The 26,229-nt window shown below is 41.3% G+C and overlaps 1 protein-coding gene and 1 long non-coding RNA gene across 7 annotated transcripts in view; one reads left to right on the forward strand and one right to left on the reverse strand.

Annotated features, from left to right (window-relative positions):
- The window catches only part of LOC123615806 (uncharacterized), a 38,493-nt gene extending 24,245 nt beyond the window's left edge, over window positions 1–14,248 (reverse strand). The window contains exons 1-3 of the long non-coding RNA XR_012511644.1: window positions 13,999–14,248; window positions 9,509–9,652; window positions 2,563–2,810 (exon numbers count right to left, since the gene is read on the reverse strand). This is a non-coding gene — a long non-coding RNA (uncharacterized LOC123615806). The remainder of the gene's footprint in view (window positions 1–2,562; window positions 2,811–9,508; window positions 9,653–13,998) is intronic.
- Window positions 1–26,229, forward strand: part of FRY (FRY microtubule binding protein) — a 361,526-nt gene that overhangs the window by 142,499 nt on the left and 192,798 nt on the right. Inside the window, exon 1 of one of the 6 annotated variants that reach the window (XM_074378017.1) lies at window positions 8,920–9,663. The exons of 4 other annotated variants lie outside the window; for them this stretch is intronic. In XM_074378017.1, the coding sequence (XP_074234118.1) occupies window positions 9,594–9,663 (70 nt within the window). In that variant the 5' untranslated portion in view covers window positions 8,920–9,593. Of the gene's footprint in view, window positions 1–8,919; window positions 9,664–26,229 lie in introns of those variants that run through there. One more of the 6 variants, XM_010951525.3, reaches the window with a different exon arrangement.

The following is a 26,229-nucleotide window of genomic DNA, read 5'->3' on the forward strand; positions in this document are numbered from 1 at the left end:
TACGTAGATTTCAATATTGTTTGTTTTATTTAAAAATTATAATAATTACTAGGCTTGTCACTAGATTGTTATTTAGCATATTATTTAAAATGCATATATACAATACCGCAATTTAAAATTTGGTTTTTAAAATAATTTGAGAACTGTATTTCAAAATAACTGGTTCCCCCTTCTACACTGCTGGTGGGAATGTAAATTGGGGCAGCCATGGTGGAAAACAGTACGGAGGTTCCTTAAACTAAAAGTATAGCTATCCAGCGATTCCCCTCCTGGGTGTATATGCAGAAGAAATGAAAACACTAATCCAAAATAACTTGTTCCCTTTATAATCCCATGTCTTTGGTCTCATTCGTGTGAACACATTATGAGAAGGATCCCATTGGCTTTGCTGATGGGGTTCATGCCCTAAAATGTTAAGGACCCCCTAGAGCTGCACTCCAGTAAGGGAGCTGGTGGCCACGTGGAGCGACTGAGCACATGGGCTATTTGTGGCTACTCCCTACTGAGATGTGTTGTGAAATACACAACGGATTTCAAATATTTAGTTTAAAAAAAATGAAATGTTCCGCTAACGATTTTATATTTATTACATATTGAGATGATAATATTTGGGATATATTGGGTTGAATAAAATGTACTAAATTTAATCTCACCTCTTTACATTTAGTTATAATAAATGTAAGTACTGGAACATTTTCAGTTGCATATGTAGACATCACTGACCTGGCGTCAGGTCTGAGCTCCAGCCACGTAGCCAGCAATTATCTTTACTATGGTTATTATCATTATTCCACCATGTCCTAGCTGTCAGATCCCCATAAATTTCCAATTCCTCAGAGAGTATTGCTATGTTCATTCCAGATTCAGCCTTCTTCCTAATACATTTCATTTACTGTCAGAAATGCACCATCTTATCTTACCCAAAAGTCCAACAGAAGGCCCACTTCTGTATGCCTTTTCCTTATTATTCTGCTGCTCTTTGTTTTAATGAACATGAAATTTAAATTATATGTAAGAGTGATATACAAAGTTGAGGATAGAAGAATTTATAGACAGTGATTTTTTTTTTAATTTAAAGAATAAGAAAAAAAAGGGGAAATTCCAAGGGGTGTTCCCTCGGAGAGCCAAGAAGATGGAAATAAGTTTTGAGGTCGGGTGGAGTCTGGGGCAGACTGCCGTTGCCACTCACCTGTATTTACCAGAGAGGCTAAAGTAGCTTTTGGATAAAACCCAAGCAAACCAGCAGCAGACTCCTGGAATTTAGAAGTGGCCGCTTAAAGAGCAGGACAGCCCTGATGTGTCCCTAAACTGGAAGTCCAGCAGGCTGTGTTCAGTAGCTGGGAAGGTGACAGTGTGTTTCTTTAAGAGGGAAGGGCTGAGGAAGGACCTCCCATGCTTTTGTTTGTCTGACCCTTAAACTGATGGAGCCCTGAGCATCTTAACACTAGTGCCCTGGGAATACAAAGCCATTTCATCTACAGAATCTCAGAGGAGATTCTGAGATGAAACAACAACTTTCTGTAGACACCAGATAGTAGAGCATCACATGCACCTTATGGATGAGAAGGGAATTGCTCAAACACAAAAGTGGATGACTGTGGCCAGGACCCGGTGGGTTAGGGGCTGACCATGAGCTTGGGTTTCTCCATAGCTGACGGTGTGAGGGTCAGAATCATGACCTTCCACCTCGGCTTCGCTGGGCCTCTCAGAGAGACCTCCCCCACCCTGGCTGTCTGCAAAGATCATTATTCCCCCTGCTGGCTCTCAGCTGAGCCACGCACTTGGAACTGCCCTCCCCACCAGCCCGTTAAGCTGCTCCCTTCCATCATTGAGACGGTTTCTAACAGCCCCACCCTCCTACACAAAGCACTGCCTGTCTGGTCAAAGCAGGGTGGTGATTTCCCCACCCTTTCTAAAAACATGCCTTGCCAGACTGTCTCTATCCTCCAAAATATGCTTCACAGCTACGTTTTCTATCACGTTTGAACTGGGCCTGTGGGAGGAGCATATGATGTAGGTGCTTCTCTGATTCACTGCTGTCGGGCTCAGACCTCAGTCTCCAAAGGCAGGAATCAGAAGGCCCTGAACCACATGGCTCCAGGAACAGATGGTCATTTTAAAGATTTTGAAGGTTTAATCAGCGATGCTTAGTGAGGTAGACACTTCTTGTTAAAGCATTATTCCCAATGCAGGGACACTCTATACACCTTTAATTCCTTGGCTGAACAATTCTCGATCTCAGGGGTAATAACCTGGCTTCTGCTGTGGTTTGTCCCTGGTTTACAGGACATGCCCAGTTGTATCATTTCCAACAGTTTTCCTCTAAGCTGAGTGAAGCATTTTGATGTTGCCTCATTAATTTCACACTAGACAGCTCCATCACCTTCATACTGATTTATCTCTTTCTAATTCCCAATTATTTTTTGGTCCTGTGTCAGCCTCTCCTACTGGTCAACCAATGTGTGCTTTATATTGGGTACTTTTGATACTAGCTTTATCAAAACATAATTGAGCGAGTGAATCTGTTGTCCCCAAATTCAAATCCTATATGCCAAGACTTACATAAAATAGTTTATTGCCCAGAGTCCTGCTTTCATCATGCATGGTTCCTCCCAATAGTATGGAAACTCAAAGGCTGGGCTGTCCAAGAGATGAGGCAGTTTGGTGGTAAGAAGCAACATCCTTCATTTGGTAGAAAAGTAACTTGTCCAAGGTCAGAGTATCAGGGTCAGAATTAGGAGCAGAATAAGCTTCTTGATTCCTAGTCCTTCAGCCTTTGTTGGTAGGTAACTATAAACAAGTGATCATACCTAGACGAAGGAGAAACATTAGCATATGGAAAATTTAAGTAGAGAGCATATAAAGAAACTAATCAAAACTTCTGATTTTTTCCAGTCTCATTGACTTAAAATGGTAGATTTCAGCAATGATACACGTTAAATGGTACCTCTGAGGAAATGTTGATCTGACCCTTAGGGCTTAAACTCTCATTTATTTTTATGTATGAAACTGGGAACATTAGTGGGAATATTAACTCTAGCCCAAAAAAGTACTTAATTTTTATCACTAATGGAAGTAGCTTATCATAGTTGAAAAATTTTAATGTAACTATGAGAATGCTGCCTTTTGGTGTGTTAAATTATCATTCCTACAGGGAAGAACCAACATTGCTTAGTTCTCTTTTAGACGGAAAAATAATGTTTGGGGAAGAGGGATGATGAATATAAATAGAATTGTTTTTTACTTTAAGTATTATCTATCTGCATTTTTGGTAAATAATGATGTGTGAAGCAAACGCCATTTCTTTACCTCAGAAAGGACATAATATTTTATAACCATGTATTTGTTGTTGGCTCCTATTGTGGCCAGTTACATCGGACCTGTTAGTATCCGGTGTCAGTGATTTCTCAGGTTGCTGGCAGTACGTGAAAATAGCGTGGGAAAGTTATCAGTGCTTCTGTGGTAAAGGCCAGTGGAGAAAACCTTCCACATTTTTTCTTTCCATGCACGTCTGTCAAAACAATATTAAATACTATGTGTGCCTTGCATTTGCTCTGCAGAAATTGAGGTCAAATCTTTATATTTATTTGTGCAAAATATACTTGAACCTCAACATCTCCTAGTTTGAGCTTGAGGTTAATAATATCCAAACATGCGGGCCCTACTTTGAGAGGTTAATGGGAAGAGTAAAGTACGTAAATATTGAGCTGATACCAAGCTGACCAGAGCCTCTGCTCGGCTTTACCCTGGGCACCGGAAGTTAGAAGCACTAAGATATTAAGTAATACTTTTTTTGTATGTACATGCTTGGCTTTCTTTATCTTTGCAAAGCTTCAGCCTTATCCAGGTTGTCAGCAGAGGTGGCTGGAGGCGGGGACCCTCTGTGATGAGCAGGGTCCCCTTCCCCTGCCCCCTGTTCCTAGCCTGACTCTGGAGCGAAGAGGGCATTTCGTGCTGGGTATTCTGGGTTCATTCTTAGCTGTAGATCCACTGTGTAGCAGTTGTCATCTTCTGTGCGTTCATCTAGTCTTCATAAAAGAAGCTGAGTGATAAGCAGTATTTCACAGACAGGGAAACCAAGGCCACGAGATGTCCCATGGCTCTGCTAACAGCGCAGCTCCTGTGTGTGAGAGCAGGGACTCCGGTCTCCTGTGCTGCTCCCCTTCCAATGAATAGCCTTTGAATGTTTGCTCTCAAAGTCACCATTCAATTGTCTGGAGCAGTGTCGAGGGAAAGGCCCGACTTCCGGTGCACCGATATGAAGCTGCTGGGGTGGGGACTGAGTTAACAGGCACCTTTGTCCCAGTTCACCACCAGGATGGCTCAGGGCCACTTGCAGAGAGATGCCCCACAGGTGCCCAGCAGACCCGCCCCTTCGCTCAGCTTTGTCCATACAGGCCCCCTGAGATACAGCCTAGCAGTGTCTCCACATCACGGCTCAGCACATGTCATTCCTTCTATCCCCTCTAAACTCGTGAAACACGCTGGTGAAACGAGCTCATGAAGGAGGCCTTCCCTGGGAGAGCAGTAGGGGGATGGGCTTCAGGCTTCTTCCTCTTCTCATGCTGAAACCTTCTAGAACGTCCCACTGCCCTAGACCAACGTCCAGTCTCCTTATCGTGGCCCGAGGTTCCTTACCAAACTCCTTTGCGGGGAGTTGGGGGAGAGGTGAGTGGGGAAGGAAAATAGGTTCTGCTGCTGTTTGTTAAGGAAAATGATTTTCAGAGATACGATTTTCCCTGTTGATGTCTGAATCTGTGCAGCAACAAGCTGTGCTTCAGTGAAGTTCCGTCGCATTCAAAAAATTTAAATATCTTTCAGTTCACTTGAAAGAATGATTTGCACTGGATGGAGTAATGGAGTAAATGTTTTCAAAACTTGCAGAATCTATTTTGGTGAAGATTTGTATATGTGGGTTGGATTTTTTTTTTAAACAGAGATGATTATTGCGTTTCATGTTTATGAAAGGAATGTTGTGTGGCATCATTATTTTTTCTCTAATATTTCTTAATGGGATAGATCAGCCCAAATTCTGCATAGATAGGAATAGAAGCTTGTGGTCTATCTCAATTATTTGTTCTTTACAGTATCTCTAAAAGGCCTTTTATTCTACTGCCTGAAGGAAAACAAAACCCTTTCTCCGTAATTGTCACCATAGATCTCAGCTGCTCTTTCTAACTCCATCCAGGCGATGCTTAATTTGACTTGGAACTGTTCTTATTAATACAATGTATAATAGTAGGAATATAATATATTTAATGCTGTTCTGGAACTTGAAACTCCAGATCAAAAATTGATAAAGCAATTTTTTTCTTACATTAAGTGGTTTTCCTTTGTTTCCTCGGGATGCTGGTAAAAACATTCTGCTCTGCCTCATAGATTCTGTTCATGAGTGTACATGTCACTCTGTGATAATTAACACGTGTGTAACCACGTGCAGCCATCCACAGGGAAAGGGGGTGGATTCCAGCCCTAACCCAATCAACTCAGTCAGACGCTTTAAAATCATTAGGTAATGGCTCTCCGTGTTGGCAGGCATCCAGATGGTTTGCCTCACTTTGTTTTCACTTTTTTTTTTGAACACCACACATTTTGGTCTCCAAAAAAATTGTCAAAAATACTAAGGAAGGGAAAATTAAATGTGAATGGAAACATAATTCGATTGCACTTCTGTTGCACATTTTTTTCACAGGCAACAGCCAGCACTAGGCATGTATGACAAGTCTGTTCATTCAGTGACTTGCTCAATGTATGTATTTTGCATGAGGACTCACTGTGCTCAGAGCTGTGGGGGTACACAATGGGGTGACACACACCTCTTCTGGAGGGAGATGGGACAGCAGTTATAATAGGAATCCAGGCAGGATGTGGGGAAATGCTATCGATTGTAACATGCAATCCATGCCCCCTTGACCACCCTCACTCCACTCGGCCACCCGCAACCTGGGATAGGAGTGACCACGTGGTCTCTGCCTTCTGGAAGGAAACACCCTTGTCTTGGTTCCTGCTGCGCTGCCCCAGGCTACCACCAGCCCATTAGGTATCTTGATCACAGATAGGCACCCTTTCCTGCAGACTGAGTATCGGGCAGAGGTGGCCCCACGGATCGCCATCCCTTTATAGCTTGGAGGGTTGGCATCAACACTAGGTTTCCATCCTCACTTGCCCCACCCCCACCCCAGGTCAGGGGTCCTTGTACTGAATACAACCTGTGCAGTAAATCAAATTAATAGGAAAAATCATGGCATTCTCCTCTAGGCTCATTTTGCATGGGACTGCAGCCCCCAGGTAACAAGTCTTCCTCCAGACTAAAGCCAGAGGGGAGGGCAGTGAGTAGCCCTGGACAGCCAGTGCCCGGAAGTGCTCCTCTTGGTGCTGGTGAGGGTCTCAGCCCCTCTTCCTGAGCTTTTGCTCAAGAAGTTGGTAACCATGATTCTGGCCTTACTTGTGACTAAAATTCATACATACATAAAATTGAGAAGAAATGACTCAGATTTTAAATTTGCTAGACCTCGATTTTACCAGCTATTTGACTTTGACCTGATTTTATTCCTCTTTTAAGTTCCATTTTCTCATCTGTAAAATGGGGCTGTTAATAGTACTTCATAGGTTTAGGGTGTGGGTGAAATATGATTAAAAAAATTGGTATTTTCAGTGCAATTTTGCTTTTTCAGTAAATGGAGAAGATCTCATTTAATGTTATCACTGTCTCAGGTCACTTTCTGACTTTTTCCCACTCTTTGACACCATTTCCCGAGGCTTCCCACTTTTCCTGTATTACTGATACTTTTCTCTTAGTCCCCAACATCTGTGCCTAATTCCTTTCTTAAAAGTTCATGCTCTGCTATGATTTTTCAGGAAGGGTCCCTCTTTTTACAGAAATGAAAGCTGAAATAGTTTTAGTTCACTTTACATGACAACTGAAGTCTCATAGCAAGCCAGGGACGAGTTCAGATTTTATTTTGTATTTTAGGCACCTCTGTCCAGGTGCCTGTTCTGACTGCATTTTTTAGAAGTCTCCCCACCCCCATCCACCCAGAGAGAGGAAACAAAAGGATAAATGTCTCTTCCCAGCTTGCAGCAGGTGTCATTCTATTTGATTTGCAGGCCTTTCAACGAAACAAAAGGCCTCTTCTGTTCTTTTACAATATATGCTCTCTTTAAAGGTACTCGAATGAGGGGAAAAGCCTACGTTGGACACGATTTCAGGTTCTAACGGATAGAAACTAGGCTCTCAGTTGCTGATTCACTCTTCACAGGGAAAGCTAGATGCCATTAAAAACATTCTTTTCTAAATAGCATTTAAAATTTTATGATCGTTTCCTCTTGAAACACTATATATGAGCGGCATTCTCAGCAAATTAAAATGTTTAGAGTAGGACTGAAAACTTTTAAAAGCCAGTTAAGATCTCTTTTACAAAGTCAACAGAGAGAATCTGTCTGCTTGAGACACAGTGTATCTCCAACTTGCTCTTCTTAAATAGTTACCATTGGTGTTCAAAAGTGACAGACCTCACATAGTACAGAACTGTATGTTACACTGAAAAATTCTATTCTGGAGTCCCTAAGAAAGAGTGCACAATAAATATCAGAGTAGCTAAAATGTGGGTGTTTACTGCATGCAAAGACTATGCTGAGCACTTTCATTCATAATGTCATTTACACTCTTTCCAGCACGATGGTCCCTATTTTACAGATGAGCAAACTAAGGCTTAGTGTGGTTAGTAGCTTGCTCTGGGTCTCATAGCTAGGAAGTTCTGATGAGTTCTGAGAGTCGTTGTGCTCATTAACTCCCAGGCACTCCTCAACCTCCCTGTTCATTCATTGCCATCCATAGTGGGGGAGGCATCAGAAAGGGGGTGTGGATATTGGGTTTTGTTTTCAGATGTAATAGCCATTTTGGTAAATCCATTGGGTCCTGTTTCCCCTGGAATCCATATAGTCAAAGTACAGGTGATAAAATCAGCTCATCAACTCCAGCCTGTGTGTAAATGAAACAAGTCAATCTAATGAGACTTCATGAGAAGAAAGTGCTGTGAGTGGAGGTGGAAATCTTAGTGGTGGAGGGCTTGCCTTTGTGTTAGTGTAAGGAGTTGGAAAAGCTCATTATATTGATAGTGCCTGAGGGCATTTCAGGAATAGTCCTAAAAGTTCTCTTTAGTGTTGAATTTTTACAAAGTCCTAGTCTTAAAAAAGGTGTATTGTACTCTTTCCTTGCCATATCTCAAATGCACTGTTAGTCTAGGAAGTCCCATTTGTGTGTTGATTTTGAGTGGGGGAGGTATGCCCAACGATTTTTATGTGAAATAACTATTAATATGGCTTATTAATCCCTTTGGAAAATGCTCATCATAAATGTACTGGGGAGGGAGGGGGATTGGTGGTTTAACATGGTCAGCCAAGTCCCACCCACTCAAAGGTAGCCTGTCAAAATAAAGTACTCTTACTTAATCCCTAGTCAAGCTAAATGATCCCATGAAACAAAGCTAACCGAAATCAGGACACCTGATAGCAAGATTTCATAAAGTAAAAAGCCATTGTGCAGTAAGGAATAGAATGCTTTTGCTTCTTATCTTTTTAATACAAATGAAAGCAAGCTTCATTGGGCTCAGGAATTCTTAGAAAAGACAAATTTGAAAAGCAGCTTCATCGCGGAGCCTGACATTCTATGAATAAACCTAAGCCGTTTGTACCGTCCCCTTTGGATGCACAGGCTGGGGCGGCGGAGCCCCTCCAATGCCAGCATTTCTGGGAGGGAGAGGCACAAAGTGCAGCCTCCTCTGTGCCCGTGAAAGAAGGAGAGGAAAAAGCCCAGGCCAGGATCCTGTTGTTAGCAGTCTCTCCTGCTGCAACCAGGGGCTTTTCAAATCGTCGCTGCGACCAGACCCGGGGGTGCCGCTCTGCTTACTGCAGCGCTGCGGTTGCGCGGATTTCGGGGCAGCGCCGGGGGAAGGAGCAGCCGGTGCACACACAGGGCTGCCGGCCGGGAGCGCTGCTGAAGCTCCCCGGGAGCTGGGAAGTTGCTCCCGCAGCTGAGTCAGAGGCCGAGGGGTGGCTCAGGTTGAGCCCGTGGGCAGGGGCAGGGGCGGCGCTCCCAGCCCATCCCTCAGCCCTGCGGCCGCCCGGGGGGAGCCGAGTGGGCCAGAGGCGGTCTGCGCCGCGTCCGGGAGGCCGGCGAGAAGCCCTCCCTCCCAGGGCAAGCCGGATCCTAGCTCAGGTGGGGACTTCCTCGGTGCTGTACCTGCCGGAGCCGCGCATGTGGGCGGCCGGCAGCGGGCGTCCCCGCTCATGGCAGCCCAGAAATGAAAGCCGCGGCCGCCGCCTCCTCTGAGGGCTCGGAGAGCAGCACCCAGCGAATGAGACGCAAGTCCTGGACCCGGAGGAGGAGGAGCGGCCGAGCATCTCTCTCTCGCTCCTCCGTGTCCTTTAAATGAGGACTCCCTGCCGGCGCCGGAGGTAGATCTGCAGAGCCTTCCTCTCGGCCGCTGACCCCGCTTACATCACTAACCTGTGACAGGCACATCTCCACGCCCGGTACCTGCTCCTCAGCGGCTCCCAGTCCGGTCCGAGGAGCCTCTTTGTATGCCGCCGACATGGCCAGCCAGCAGGATTCCGGCTTCTTTGAGATCAGTATCAAATATTTACTGAAGTCCTGGAGTAACAGTGAGTAATAGGAAATAACCTTGTTTTGTTTGTTTGTTTGCTGGATGTTGCGTAAGGTGGTTGGAGAAATAGAATTTCAACTGGACACATACGCTTGTGAGCCCGGGAAGTTTTTTTTTTTCCTCCCATCTGCTATGAAAATCAAAATGTCAGAGACTGAACTAGCTTTCCTGAAGTGCAAAGGCTGCAGTGGAATTACAGTAGATTTGGTTTGATTAAATTTGCAAGTGAGATGGTCCTTTAGACCCTGGTGAGTGCAGGATGGGGCATTCCAGGCTGCATTTCCTGCCTTAGTGTTTGTTTGATATGTTCAGTTTTATCGAAATATTTTGTGAAGTGTGCTTTAATCAGAGGGGTGTGGCAGGATTTCAGAGCACTTCATAATTGGTTTATTAGGGTATTGTCTAAACAAAAAAGTATCTAATAGTCTAAAACCTGACTCATCTTTTTTTTTAATATAAAGGCAATTTGCACATTTGATTTCTGCCTTGTCCGTGTGGATGGTGTTCAGAATGCTGTTACAATATTTGATCTGTAAAAAAAAATCCTGATGTTTGTTACAGTCTGAATAATGTGCTTTTTTGTGACATAAACAAGTGAGGTTCCGACCCTAATTATGTATTAGGATATCGGAATGTTATGGCTTCTGAAGTTCTATTTCTGACCTACTTAAAGATTTTAGCAGTAAGATATTTCAAAAAGACAACCTCCAAGGCATCACGGATCTGGAATCAAATGAAAATGAGGCCTTCAGGTGATCAATGGTGTCTTGTATTTTTCTGAACAGTTTAAAAACAAAGTCTTCTCTATTTCACCAACCAGCCTTTGTACTTGCTTTGGATAAAAGACCGGCAGGTATTGCAGATCCTTAATTGTTTGAAATTTCAAAAAATTTTCCAAGAAACATTTTAATGTTGTATTTTTGTGCATACTAATTTTAACCTACCTGTGCTCAAGGAGCTGGGGATTAATTGTCTCCTACACAAATGACCTGTGGCCAAAATTGTCCTTCTGTAAACAAAACCTGGGCAGGGGATCCAGTGCCATAATTGTTTTGAGAAAAGAACCGAAGTACCTTCAGGCTGAAGGTATTCAGGGATATATGCATCTCTAAATGACACCCATAGAAACCATCCTTTCCAGGTCACTTTGTGCCCCTGTATACACTGTGGGGCTTGTCTGAAGCTGTTTTTCTACAGGTGGGAAGCCATTTGGGAGTAATACTGTCACTCCAGGAGCATTCCTTTGTTAGTCATAACTCATTTCTCTTGGTTTCATTATTTGTGTAATACTTCACACTCAAGGATGAAGCTTCCTTTGTCTATCCACCCTTTGATTAATGAAAAGAAATTGGACATTCAAGGTTCTTTATAGAGCAATTTTCCAATATCTGAAAAGACTTACTGAGAGTTTGACGTTGGTGTGTGGTTTTGAAGCATTATTTTGAGTACTTTGAGGCCAGATTATTGTCTTATATCCCTTTCTGTCACCTTCCATTGCCTCATTAGATTGAAAATTACATTGTGACAGTGCTCAGGCCAGTGGGATTTCTTTTAAAATCTTTCTCCCTTGTCTATTTTCAAGTTACTCTAGACAAAGTATATATCCTCCCCACCCTTCCTAAACTCTCTCCACTCCCCCCATACACACATCAAGAGATGGTTCAAAATGCCTCTTCGTTTCTACTTTGAGAGTACCTGGGGCACAATTTTGAATTCTTTCCATTCATTCAGCAGATCTTTATTCCACGTCTACTATGTGCCAGGCTGTGGAGCTACAAAGGTGAATAAGACACACAGTACCTGCCCTCCACCTTAGTTTCTTTCTCGCACAAGAGTGAACTTGGTAATTCTCTAGCTTTCCTTTGGGGGTCAGAATGTTTTTCAGTCCTTTCTTGAAAGAGGAAGAGGAAATACACCTTATGTTTAGTCTTCTTTAAGCTTTGTTGCAACACTAACCGGCTTGCAACCTAGCGTAGCTCTCAGGTTTACATATTTTCCGTAGCCAAGAGAGAAAGGAATTTGTGTGGAAGACAAAGTAGAAAACAGAAGCCTTAGGGTGCTCAGCCTACTCAGTGTAAGGAGGCTGAGAGGATGCACCACAGGGCAAGCAGCTGATTGGCCCAGCATCACAGGTTTGAGAGGCGAGGAAGCCCGCCCACATACCTGAATGGAGAATCAGGCCCCTAATTATGTAGTGGTGCTTATTTATAAAAGTACAGCAATTAGAAAGCAATAAAACTCTAACTATGGCTGCCTGCTTTGCTAGGTGGTAGTAAAAGGGAAGATGATTCCATGAGTATTTCCAGGTTAAGCTTTCTTTTCTTTTTTTTTTTTAATGGCACATTGTGGGGGGAAATGTAATTTTGTATATATTTGTCTCCTCTGAAGAATTAACAAGTCAATTACATCAGGTGAGCTGTATTAGCTTTTCATTCTGTGGTCATTTTGACAACTCTCTTCTTCACTCGCTTCACTCCCCTACCCACTCTGTCAGGCTGCCCCTTTATTTTAATGGAGTTAGGGATTCAAATGGCCTTCATGCCTGCAGATGAATGTCCTTTGTCGACCTCACTGCAGAAGCTTTCCTTATCTATTTGGACACTTGTCCTGGTCTGCTGCTTCCCCACCCTTCCCCAGGCCTTGCCCAGCTGCTCAGTGATGCTCACAGCTGTGACCCTCCACGTTCATGGCCGTGGCCACCATAGGACCTCCTCAGTTTAACCTGGAAGATTGCAGTGGTCTCCTCACAGTCCCTCTGACACAGAGTAGCCCAGAGAGTCTTCTGCCAGCTTTTCAAAGACTACATCTCAGCCCCCACTGCCCCCGAGTGTCAATGACCACCGTAAAGTCCCCTCTGAGTTCCTCGTTCGTGTTCTCTCGTGTTGTTTTTCTGCCCCAGCCATGGTTGATCTGCTCACCCTGCTCTGCATTTCACGACTGCTCTCCAGTTTGTGCCTGCACACATGTCCGCCCCCTAATCTGGCTTGCCCTCACCTAGAACACACACGCTACAGAGCTAGATAGGCTTGGTTCGGATCTCTGGCTCCTGCATTTCCCAGGCCTTGGGCAATCAATTAACTGCTCTGCCTCAATTTTTTCATCTGTAAAATGGAGGCAAAAATAATGAATACCTCCCAGGAATAAATGAGACATTAAGATGTAAAGTACTTAGCGTAGTGTCTAGCACATTGTGAACTTCAATAACTGTTAAAATATTATTAATGTATTCCAATGCTCCCTTCTCTTCTAAATCGACTCAAAATCAGGCTTAGACCATTTTCCCCCTGAGGGGTGACAGCCTCAGTGGATAACTCTCTGAGTAGTCAACATTTACTACACCCCAGAGAAGGAAACTGCATGAATATATGCCAAAATTAGTTGCTTGCTTCGGGCCATTCTTTTTTCTAGATTTATTTTTTAACTGTACCCCCCTTTTCCACCTCAGCTCCTACTGGAACATGCCTGCCTTCCCTGAGTGCACACCTTCCGGCAGCACAGGGGACGACCTGGGAATATTCTCAGCGGCAGAAAGTCACCTTGGCCTTTCCCATTTGCTACAGAAAACATTTAAGGCAGATAGTTTCAAGCTATTTCCATGGGAAAAGAGGGCTTGCTTTGTATTGATGTACAGAGCTGGTGTGTAGGCTCTCCCTCTGGTCTGAAACTCCTACTGGCATTCCTTGTGTCTCTATCCACCCCATAATATTCAGTGAACACCGGCCCAATGAGTGAAGGTGGACTCAGTGTCCACTTAGCATCCCAGTCTTTCCAGGGCAGGACAGTTGGCATCTTTCCTGCAACATCTGACAAACCATAGAGGGACACTTTTGAATGCCCATTAACTCTTTCTGGGAATGAGAATTCCATTGATACACAAACTGCCCTGAGGAACTGAACAAGCCCTCTCCTTTTGGAAGGGGCTGCTGTACATTGTAAAATGTCTCATGTTGCTACAGAAAACCTTGCATTAGTTGGGAAAATTGGATGGGGCATTTTTCAGGTATGTGGTAGTGAGTGAAGTCATGGTGATAAGGACAATATTTCTGTCCAACATAGAAGTGCTGGTTAGTACAGGGTAAGCTCTAGGGACAGAGAAACCACGTGCCAGTAAGGATTGAAAACACATCTGATTCACAGCAGAGCAGTACTTACTGACCTTTGTTTAAGTCCCCAGGATACCGCAAAGATGCTGTGAGAAAGCCTAAAGGAAAAATCTCAAGATGTTCATTTAGTTAGTTTTGTAGAGTTGGTTTGAAGAAGTAGAAAATTAAAGAGGTTAACTGAGTTGCCTCAGTCTAGCAGAGCAGTACAGCTCAAGTTCAAGCACACCTACCTCATTCTGTTAACCGTGGGAAGCACCCAGCACGGTCCCAGGCACTTAGAAGAGAATTACTCCAGTCTTCTGTGGCCATGGCCACTTCTGCTAAAGTAGCTGACAGTCCTCATGAGAAGCAGAACCCCAAATCAGTATCCTCTGTCTCTAAGTAGGAAGGGGTGTTCTCGCCTGGGTTTATAATGGTGGCACATTTAAAGGGTTGTGTTTTTTGTTTTTTGTTTTTTTTGGTTGGTTGGTTGAAATGCATGACCAATCCTAGAATCTAGAATCTAGACTAGCAGTAGCTGCCTCTGACTGAGGGCTCACTCTGTGTCACGTGTAATGCTTGGTAATTTATATGTTTGGCAACCACATCATTATTTGTCCAAACTGAGATACTTTTGAGAGTGATTGTTAATAATTAGGCTGGGCCTGTCGTGGGCAAAGGAGGCCATATGACCCCTCGGGTTATTATCTTCAGTCTTCCCAGTAACCCTGCACAGTTACGTATTATCTACATTTTACAGATAAAAAAATGAGAGCTGAAAAAATGATTTGCTCAAAGCCAGGATGGTAGTAAGTACCATAAACCCTTCCCTCAGCCCAGTCGATAATCTCACCCAGAAGATGATCAAAGGATCAGGAACGCTTTGGGGAATTTAGTGCTTTATAGGCACTTTCATTCTTGTTGGCTGATGGCACTGCCAGGTCTTGGCCTCCTCCCTTCCCTGTGCACCTCTGAAGGGCCTTCTGTCTCTCTTCCTCTCTGTCTCTCAAGACCTAGCGCTGGAGAGCACCATCCCCTGAGCACAGACCTGTTTGAAAGACCTACATATTAACAACTCTTAACTATCATTAAATACAATACAGGGGCAGTTCTGTGCCCTATGGTCTTTTGATTTCACACACACACACACACACACACACACACACACACACACACACACACACACGATTATAGTAAAAAGGGACATTTCTTATGTTGGAATATTTTATGTTGATTTTTTCCCCTGTTTTCAAAGTATATGTAAATATGCAATTAAATAGCTTTAGTAAATAAAAATGTATTAGTGATCTTTACTTCTTTTAGAATTGTCATTTGCTTACTTTGCTGAGGTTTCTCTGCTATGTTGTGCTCTTTTTAGGAAACAGTAGTAAATTCCTAATCGTCTTTAGCAGTGAGAACAGGGAGACTATTTCCAGGGATAATGAAAATCTATCTATAATTCAGGTATCTCGTTTTAACCTGATAGCTCTGGTCTCCGCCACCATAAAACTCTCCAGGAGACAGGCAGCACAAAAATGATCCCGTTTCAGCTTCTTTGCCTACTTTCGCATGCTGCTTGGAGAAGTTGCCAACAAGAACTGAAATAGTCAGCAAGGCAAACAGCACTAGGCAAGGAGAGATGACCTGGATATTTCTACAATCCAGGAACAGCCCAGGATATTTGAGAAAGTTGCCAGTATTTAGATGGTTCAACTGATACAACGTGCAAATATGCTCTTTATTTAAAAGACATCTATTTCAAAACATTTTAATACCTGTGACTCATTAGTTCACCTTTGGGTACAGTTCAGGGAATTGTATAGATTACATGAGTCCTGGTCATCTTATTAGTTGCTTCTGTATTTTTGAGCCGTAGGCGATACTCAGAATGAGCTCGGCTTAGAAGGAAGTTTGGGCTGATGAGATATGATGTTTTACTTGTGTTGAGGCTGTTCTGTAAACTGACGGTCCCAAATAGAAGCCTTTTGTGTAGGTTCTTTGTTAATACGAAACCTGAAATTTATTTAGTGCCTTGTAGTCTGAGCAGCACCTTCAAAACCACATTACCTCATTTGATGAATGAGATGCATTGATTCTGAATAAATTAGCTTCTTCTTAAATGTTCCTGGTTTGGGAGTGATAAGGCTTAATTCTCCCAGAATTCAGCTTCTGTGGTATGAGATACCCATAAAACATCACAAAGGTGTATTTTGTGCGGTTGCAGATCAAATGAGCAAATAATGATCTTAGTCTATGGTCTTGACCTTTGAATGGGACTTTTTTGTGTATATATATTTTTACTGAAATATAGTCAGTTTACAATGGTGTGTCAATTTCTAGTGTACAAGAATGGGGCTTTTTTAAAACACAACATAGCTTGGCATTTGTCACATAAATATGCAGAGGTGAGTTCATCCAAAAAACATATGTAGTAAAGTTTTCTGGATCTGTACCCTAGCATTTCTTGGTCCTCTTTTTTTAAACACTTAAACATTTCTAATTTTCCACAATATGGTGCCTTTGGGAATCACCCACTCTTTGGAAACTACCCCACTGCAGAAGGTTTAGGCGGCAACCACTTCCTAGAAAGCGGCATTTTTGGACTTTCGGCTGGTTATGTGAATAAGAGAGTGCTCTCTCTTTGAGCTAAAATGTATCTCCCAGTTTTGGAGGAGCAACAGCAGTAGCTTTTTCTACAATAACATCTTTATTTATTTTTCATTGCTGCCTTATACTCAAAACCTTATCATCTTAGCATCAGCTTTTCCTAGTTGTTACTCTGAAATGCTGTGCTGCTTGATGGTGTCAGAGAAGCAAGGCAAACACTGCAATACAAAGCAATACTTCTTTCTTGAGCATCTGCTATGCACTAGACACACTACTTAGGGAGCTTCATAGCTTAACTGGACCAGGATTCCACCATCAAGGGTCTCAGAGCTCCTTCTTCCTTGTCAGATTCACAATTCCGAAATATTAATGCAGAAGCTCCCAGGACCAGGAGAGGATCCACTGATATTTCAGAGACATTGTATGCCCTGGAGAATTTTATTTGGGAGGGCGTGTTTGATAGATCCTGTTGACTTTAACTTAATGGATTTGTACTTTCACTGCATCAGAGAACTATTGGAAGCCTGGTGTTTGCAGGCAGAGTCCTGTGGGAACATTTTCAAATATTCCTCCCAGCAGGATGGCTGAAGGAGAAGAAGAAATGTAAATTATTTACTCGGGACCACTTGACCAGATGTCAGTATTTGGGAGAGCAAGCATTTCAGACAGGCATTTGTTATGTTAGAAAAATGCGAAGAGTTAATGATGTTTATCAGAATTTTGACCTGGGATAAATTTAAAGCCACCATACTTCATTTGGAGTGATCCTGTCATTCTTCAGAATATTTGGGGGATTAGAGAGAAGAGATGTGTGTATGTGTGTGAATTATATATTTCTGTAAGTTGCTTAATGATGATTTATCTCACCTATATTCTTACAAACACCGTTCTCCTTTTTACAGAACACACAAGCACAAGCATTTAAATGTTAGTCACCCAAAACTCCAGATGCTGAGCAGTGAAAGTTTATATTCTGCCAGCATATCAGACTTTGTAATGAGTCTGATTTTGGGTTTAATTCCTTTTTACTGTTTAGTCATTTGATGAGCTGCAGATGGAAATTTAAGCCAAAGCCATAACATTTCAGCTCATACTTTTTATGCTGCTGTAAGAACTTGTTGTCGTGTCAATTTAAGGGAGTTGAAATCTTTTTCAAGAAGGCATTCAAATCTGCATTAAGTGCCTTTATCAACTCTAATTTGATATACAACTCTAAGTGCCTCTGCTATTCTTAATCAATTGCAAAGTGCAAAGTAGTTTAGCAGTGGAAGGCAGCTTTGAAATTTTTAGGATTTCTCAGCCAATGCCACAAGCACAACATTATGGAAATACACAATTAAATTTCCATTAAATTTTTTTTTCCCCTAAGCTTAAGAAACACTAGACTGACTTCTTTGAGTTTGGACTTAAACAGGTAAATATGTATTTTGGCAGCCATGAAAAGGCTAAGGTATTAGATTAACTAGGGCAATACTTAAGTAAAATTCCATTTGAATGTTATATTTATGTGGGAAGGATTCTGCAAATTAATAAAGTGGTTTATTATGTGAGTGTCCAATCAATACAGTGCTTCAATTGTGCCAATACAAGATTAGGCTTTTCTTTCCTGTTTTTCTGTGTGACCTTGATTGTCTCCTTCCCTCACTTCCTTGTGTGAAAGTAACGAACCTGACACTTTGTCTCTAGCTGTTTTGGGTGAAGGCTTTTGAATACCTCCACTGAAAAAAAGAGGTTTATGTAAACATCATGATATTTGTCAGTTATTTCTCCCGCCCTGTTAAAGCCAGACCAACGGAGGGTGAGCTGTACATTTCTGAACTTGACTGATAAGCAGAGCCTGGATCTCTGACTTTCCAAGCTTGGTCAGTTTCTTGGCCTAGCTCACCCTTCAGTATTCTGAATAAGAACAAGTTGTCACACTACACAGCCTATCGGGTTCTTTCTATTGTTTTGTTTTGTTTTGTTTTACAGTAAAGTGACTGTGTGTCTAACTCAATGAATTTGAACAAGGTTGTCTCCAATCTGAAGGGCTGGTGTTTCTGATTTGGAGACAAGCATTTCTTTCTGTGCAGTAAGATGTGGTGTTTAATGGAAATTGCTGGCATCCTGGAGGTTTTATAACATAGGATTATACAGCCAGAGGATGCTCTTCTAGGTTTTGGTAAATACTCTGCATCAGTTAAGCCACGTTGAAATAAAGAATGTCATCAGGATGCAAGATGCTATTAAAATATCCATCAGAAGCATTGTTTAATGCCTGCAGCAGGGTGGAACGCTCTGTGACAGCTTTAAAGAATTTTTAAAACTAGGAAAGTTATTCTAGGTGGGTAGATTGCCTATGAGTTTAGCAAATTATAAGCAGTTGGTTTAAAATTTACATGTTAGAGCACCAATGAGAGGATAAATTGCAGTTTTCCTTAAAAAAAAAAAAAACTCTGTGTTTTAACTTTTAGTTTTTGAAAACAACATTTTTAACAACTCTCCTCTAAAAATGAGGCCTTGCAGGTGAAGAACAACATGGTCTCAGCCACGGACTCACTTGTACCGTTCCAGCACCCAGAACTGATCTGCTACTTATCTTTGCTTTAACTGAAGTGCAGTTGATGTACGTATTATATAAGTTACAGGTGTGCAATGTAGTGATTCACAGTTTTTAAAGGTTCTACTCCATTTATAGTTATTGTAAAATATTGACGATATTTCCTGTTTTTTGCAACATATCATTGTAGCTCATTTTATACATAATAGCTTGTACCTCCCAATCCCCTACCCCTGTATTGATCTTCTGCTTTTCTAATGAGAATGGTAGCTTCCTTGGGGAGTTAAGAGAGAAGCCAAGCCCCCTGTTGGGCCACACTGGGTATTTGGTCTCACTTCTCTCAGTTTGATGGTGGCCCTGAGGCCTGTTTTCATCTTTTCTTCCACAGCAGCCTGTCCTCTTTGTTTTATTTGACTGAACATAACTGCAAGCAAATAGGAAAATAAAAGACATTTTAGTCTTGCCTTCTGATTTTGTATTCCATTGACCAACAAACCCCCGATCCTTATCATTATAGGAAAGATAATCCTAGTTTATGCCAATTGAGGTATCAATTTTGAAGGTATTTGAAAACCTGGCCCACTTTCAACTGAAAAAACAATTTTTTAAACTAACAATTTTAAGTGCTTGAACATTAAGAAAGGTCACAATTATGAACGAGAATGAAAATTCTATGACAGTTTAAATATCCAAAAACCTGTTTGACCTTAGCTTCTTCTCTTTCTCTTGTGAACTGTTTCGTTTGCCATTTCAGTGCTCATTACCATTTTCTTAGAGGGGCGAAGGAATTGAAATTCAAATTATTACCATTGTAGTTAGTCAACTGCTTTACTTATTTTAAAAAGGAAAAAGAAAAGAAATATAAAATTAGAAACTATTGAGTAGGATTCTTGAAGATTAATTACTTTCATTTCTAAATCCTAAATCCTTCTTGTCACTAATCAAAATAAAGTAACATGCCTGTTGTTCACAAGTATAATGGTAGGGTTAATACACAGAACTAACTTATGCCATCTGGTAATTTAAAGTGTGTGTCATTTTGTGGAATATAACTGAGCCATAAAGAAGAGTGAAATAATGACATTTGTAACAACATGGATGGACCTAGAGATCATCATTATATTAAGTGAAGTAAGTCAGAGAAAGACAAATATCATATGATATCACTTATATATGGAATCTAAAAAAAGAACCAAACTGATACAGATTCTATTTACAAACCAAAAACAGACTCATCAACATAGAAAACAAACTATGGTTGCCAAAGGGGGAAGGGCAGGGGAGAGATAAATTAGGAGTTTGGGCAGATACACAGTACTATATATAAAACTGATAAACAACAAGGACCTACTGTATAGCACAGGGAACTGTATTCAGTTTCTTGTAATAACATATAATGTAAACGAATCTGAAAAAAAAAAAATGTATGTTTATGTATAACTGAATTGCTTTGCTATACACCTGAAACTAACATTGAAAATCAGCTAGACTTCAATTAAAAGAAAAGATGCTGAGAAAAAAAAATTTTTAAATAAAATGTGTGTCATTTTAGGATGCTTTTGCTCTAAATAATAGGATAATTTTATAATGACTGAATGCATAAAGACTTCTAGTTAGCTTGTCTAACCCACAGCCTGGATGGAGCTAGGAGATTCCAAGTAGCTTTAGAAGCTCAAGGACCCAGGCCATCCAGTCTCTAGACTTGTCACTGCATGATCACAAGACGGCCACCTCAGTTTCAAACATCTTTGCTTTACTTAAGAGGAAGGAAGGAGGCCCAGTTTAGGTTTTTCTTCTGGCAAGAAGAAGATTTTGCTAAAAACCCTAGCAAACTTCCTCTTGCATTCCTCTGATCAGAATTGGGTCACATGCCAATCACTCACATTGGTGAATTACCACATTGGCTTTGACAAATCGATGCATGTCCTGTCACTGGGGTGGGTCCTCCTTCTGTTAGACCTGAACACAGTAGGGATTCTTTTACCAAGGAAAAGGGTAGGCAGCCAATAAGGCTGACTTAAATTCCATAAAATAACCCCCATAAAATAAACTATACAATGGTAGATGACCTTTAATAATTTACCACCTGTTCTATAATGTTGCATTAAATGCAGTGATGGTAGCTGATACTGATAAGGCCCTGTGAAGTGTCGAGTGCTGTATTAAATGCTTTACCTGCATCGTTTCCTCTAATCTTCATGGTAACCCACTTTTATGTGTACCATTTGTAAGCGACAGAGCCAGGAATGAAACCCAGATTCTAGGGGAATCCCTAAATTATGCTACCTCTCATCGTCATTTGTGAGGTCAAAATATTAACAGTAGGTGAAATTGATGAAACTCAGGTAGGAGCAGAAGTATATTGCCATGTACTTCCCAGTAAGTCACCACAGTGGTGTTTGTCAAAAAGTAGTGGCAGGGAGTTTTCAGAGTACTCAAAATAAAGACTCTCTATCTCTTTTCCTCCAGTTTCAGGAGAAAAAGGAGCATTTCCTCATGTTTTCTTTCTTATGCCCATTCAATAAGAAATTGAGTTTGTGTTTTTAAAAAGCAAATTATAAAGAAGGATATTACCGGGTCAGAAACTTTAGCCCTTTAAGATTGTACCCAGTTCTCAGTTGAAAGAGGTGGGGGGGAAATGAAGGAATGTAATAGGATTATAAAAATCTGTTACAGTAAAATGAACAAATACAGTATTTATTCATTTGAGGGCCATTATGATGGGAGTAAATGAAATAGCCTTAATTTTGTCATTACCCCCCAAAAATGACAAAATGTTTTCAGATATTTCCATTTATGTAGAAATGCTAGTATTTTTCAATGAGGTTTCAATTTCAATCTCATTGTTCGGATTCAGCTATTAATTTGAAATGGCTTTAGCTTGACTCACTTTACCCACCCACAGCCCCCTTAAGCTACATCTTGCAATGGTCCAGTAAGAGGAACAGCTAGCATTTACGAAGGATCACTGTGTTTCAGCCACTGTGCTGAGCACTATCTCATTTAAACATCGACTCCTATTGAGGCAAGTCCCACTTCATAGATTAAAAGCCTAAAGCTAATAAATAAATTAATAATAAAAAATAAGGAGGAGACTTCCCCAAGGGAAGTGCGTGAATAAGTATTGGCCTGGATTCAAATTTGCTTCTGGCTCCAGAGCCCCTATTCCCCTCGGCAGCCCAGCAGGAGCCTTGCTAACCCCCTTCTCCTGTGCAGATTTCCCACCAGAATGTTTGAAGGAGGCAGGTGCTGGCATTTTCAGCCTTCAGTGCAAGCTTGCACCTGCCATTCAGTTGCTGGGGGAACTTCTGGAATGCATTTTTCTTCCTGAAAACAGGAGAAATTCATTCTTTGCCACTCCGACCTGCTGTGTTCAGCCCTTGGACACAGTTTGTGTACATGGCAGGGAAAAAAAATTAAATTCTAACACCCAGAGATGACTTTAAGCTGAACATGAGTCAAATTCCTGCTCTTAAGGAGAGGATTGTGTAGTGAGACCTACATAAATCAATAATTACAATCAAACACATCCAGGAACCAACCGCATGAAAGATGAGTGTCTGTGACTAAGAGTGACTATCGTTTGTACAATAAACCCTGAAGGCCAGATTTTCTGTTCTTTCCCTGCGTTGTTCTTTTTGTTTTGTTTTGCTTTGCTTTTAATTTTTTTTTAACATTTTTTATTGAGTTATAGTCATTTTGCAATGTTGTATCAAATTCCAGTGTAGAGCACAATTTTACAGTTATACATGAACATACATATATTCATTGTCACATTTTTTTCGCTGTGAGATATCACAAGATCTTGTATATATTTCCCTGTGCTATACAGTATAATCTTTTTTGTCTATTCTGCATATGCCTGTCAGTATCTACAAATTTTGAAATCTCAGTCTGTCTCTTCCCACCCTCTGCTCCCTTGGCAATCACAAGTTTGTATTCTATATCTATGAGTCTGTTTCTGTTTTGTATTTATGTTCTTTTTCTTTTTTTTTTAGATTCCATGTATGAGCAATCTCACATGGTACTTTTCTTTCTCTTTCTGGCTTCACTTAGAATGACGTTCTCCAGGGACATCCATGTTGCTGCAAATGGTGTCATGCTGTTGTTTTTTATGGCTAAATAGTATTCCATTGTATAAATATGCCACATCTTCTTTATCCAGTCATCTGTTGGTGGACATTTAGGCTGTTTCTGTGTCTTGGCTATTGTAAATAGTGCTGCTATGAACTTTGGGGTGCAGGTGTCTTTTTGATGTAGGGTTCCTTCTGGATACATGCCCAGGAGTGGGATTCCTGGGTGATATGGTAAGTCTATTCCTAGTCTTTTGAGGAATCTCCATACTATTTTCCACAGTGGCTGCACCAACCTGCATTCCCACCAGCAGTGTAAGAGGGTTCCTTTTTCTCCACAGCCTCTCCAGCATTTGTCATTTGTGGATTTTTGAATGATGGCCATTCTGACCTGTGTGAGGTGATACCTCATTGTAGTTTTGTTTTGCATTTCTCTGATAATTAGTGATACTGAGCATTTTTTTCATGTGCCTATTGATCATTTGCATTTTTTCCTTGGAGAATTGCTTGTTTAGGTCTTCTGCCCATTTTTGAATTGGGTTGTTTGTTTTTTTCTTATTATGTCGTATGAGCTGCTTATATATTCTGGAGATCAAGCCTTCATCGGTTTCATTGTTTGCAAAATTTTTTTCCCATTCCATAGGTTGTCTATTTTGTTTTACTTATGGTTTCCTTTGCTGTGCAGAAGCTTGTAAGTCTAATTAGGTCCCATTTGTTTATTCTTGCTTTTATTTCTGTTGCTTGGGTAGACTGCTCTAGGAGAACATTTTTGAGATGTATATCAGATAATGTTTTGCCTATATTTTCTTCTAGGAGGTTTATTGTATCTTGTCTTATGTTTAAGTCTTTGATCCATTTTGAGTTTATTTTTGTGTATGGTGTAAGGGAGTGTTCTAGCTTCACTGATTTACATGCTGCTGTCCAGTTTTCCCAACACCATTTACTGAAGAGACTGTCTTTATTCCATTGTATATTCTTGCCTCCTTTGTCGAAGATTAGTTGACCGAAAGTTTGTGGGTTCACTTCTGGGCTCTCTATTCTGTTGCATTGGCCCATATGTCTGTTTTTGTACAAATACCATGCTGTTTTGATGACTGTAGCTCTGTAGTATTGTCTGAAGTCTGGGAGAGTTATTCCTCCAGCCTCTTTCTTTTTCTTCAGTAATGCTTTGGCAGTTCTAGGTCTTTTGTGATTCCATATAAATTTTATTGTGATTTGTTCTAGTTCTGTGAAATATGTTCTGGGTAATTTGATAGGGATTGGATAAAATCTGTAGATTGCCTTGGGCAGTGTGACCATTTTAACAATATTGATTCTTCCCATCCAGGAGCATGGGATATATTTCCATTTTTTAAAGTCTTCTTTAATTTCCTTCATCAATAGGTTATAGTTTTCCATGTATAATTCTTTCACCTCCTTGGTAAGATTTATTCCTAGGTGTTTTATTACTTTGGGTGCTATTTTAAAGGGGATTGTTTCTTTACTTTCTTTTTCTGTTGATTCATCGTTAGTGTAAAGAAATGCGACTGATTTTTGAACGTTAATCTTGTAACCTGCTACCTTGCTGAATTCTTCAATCAGCTCTAGTAGTTTTTGTGTGTACTTTTAGGGTTTTCTATATATAGTATCATGTCATCTGCATATAGTGACACCTTTACCTCTTCTTTTCCAATTTGGATCTCTATTATTTCTCTCTCTTGCCTGATTGCTGTGGTTGGGACTTCCAAGACTATGTTAAATAGGAGTGGTGATAGTGGGCAGCCTTGTCTTGTCCCAGATTTTAGTGGGAAGCTTTTGAGTTTTTCATTGTTGAGTACTATGCTGGCTGTAGGTCTGTCATATATAGCTTTTATTCTGTTGAGGTATGTTCCCTCTATACCCAGTTTGGTGAGAGTTTTTATCATAAATGTTGTTGTCCCTGCATTGTTGAGAGTCATCTCCAAAGCTGGATCTTTTCTCACCAGCTCGGCAGAGCTATGACTTCATCTGTCTCCTCCAGGTCCCTTCTTGTCCTCAGCTTCCTCATCGTAGATGCTGAATTTCTCTTATCAGTCAGTCCCAGGCAAGAGACTCTTTTTCAACCCTTCTCTGTGGTTCATTCAAAACAGCACTAAAACTTCTCATGCTTTCCCCTCCCACATCTGGTGCTCCATCACCATCACCTCTGCCAAAGCCTTGTTCCAGGTCTTTATCACCTCCCATCTGGAAACATCAAACCCTTCCTTACCAGCCTTTCTGCTGCTGCCACCCCTCCGCCTTTCCAGGATGGTCTGTCTGGTCCTTGCCATAGCCTTGAGCATTGACCTTCACCTTTGCTTTTGTAATTGTGTGTTGGCACCGAGAGTGCTGTTTCCATAGGCAGGAGTGGCACAATAAATGCTTTTGATGGGGATGATAGCAAACGCACTGAGTAGTTAAAATGTCAGTATGAACCTGAACTCGTTGTCTTGACCTGGTATATCCAAACCACTTATTGTGGTAGGTTTGAATTCTGTAGAGCACGGAGGTGGATTCAGTCTCTGATCCACGTTCTGGAATCACAGTCACGGGCCAGGGGTGAGATGGAGTGTTATTGTAGTGCTAGAAACACACTTTAAGGTAAAAAAGAGTAACATATTCTACTCTGTATATTTTCATGCTGCTGAGATTTGAAGAGCCTGGATTTGATGGGCATGCTGCAGAAACAAAGGAAAAGCTTGCCTAAAGTTAAGTAAAAGTCCAAAAGCTAAGTATAATTATCTGCTAATATATTAAATGAGAATCTAACTACTCATGAAGTGTACACACTCCAGTGATGGAAGGCCCACTCAACAATTCTCAAGTGTCCCTCATACACAAACTAACAGTCATCACACTGGCCCAATGAGCTCATTAAATATCATATTGTTCTGCCAGATAAGGCCCTTGTTTTAGGGAGTGACTAAGAGACTGTCACTTCTTGGGCCAGGAGAATGAAAATGCTCTTCAGGCTCTGGGAAGAGGATAGAGCTAAATTGTTGATACTGTTTGTCCCTCCCCATTTCAGTCTGTGTCTTCTTGGGCTGTGTTTTTGAAAGATGACTACTCAGCTGATTTATTCAGCTCAGTGTTTTCATGACGTTTCTGCTGTAGACCCACACGGTGGAGAGGAGGCTAGAATGCTCTTTGTGGACAGTGTTCAACTAATGCCAAAGAACGACCCAGACCTGGTGGTGCTGGGCTGGCAGAGTCATTTGTGCCCGAGCTTGTGTCTGAGCTTCCATCTCCTTCTTTTTAGGTGGAAA

This window comes from Camelus bactrianus, chromosome 14 (assembly GCF_048773025.1).
Source record: "Camelus bactrianus isolate YW-2024 breed Bactrian camel chromosome 14, ASM4877302v1, whole genome shotgun sequence".
NCBI lineage: Eukaryota > Metazoa > Chordata > Mammalia > Artiodactyla > Camelidae > Camelus > Camelus bactrianus.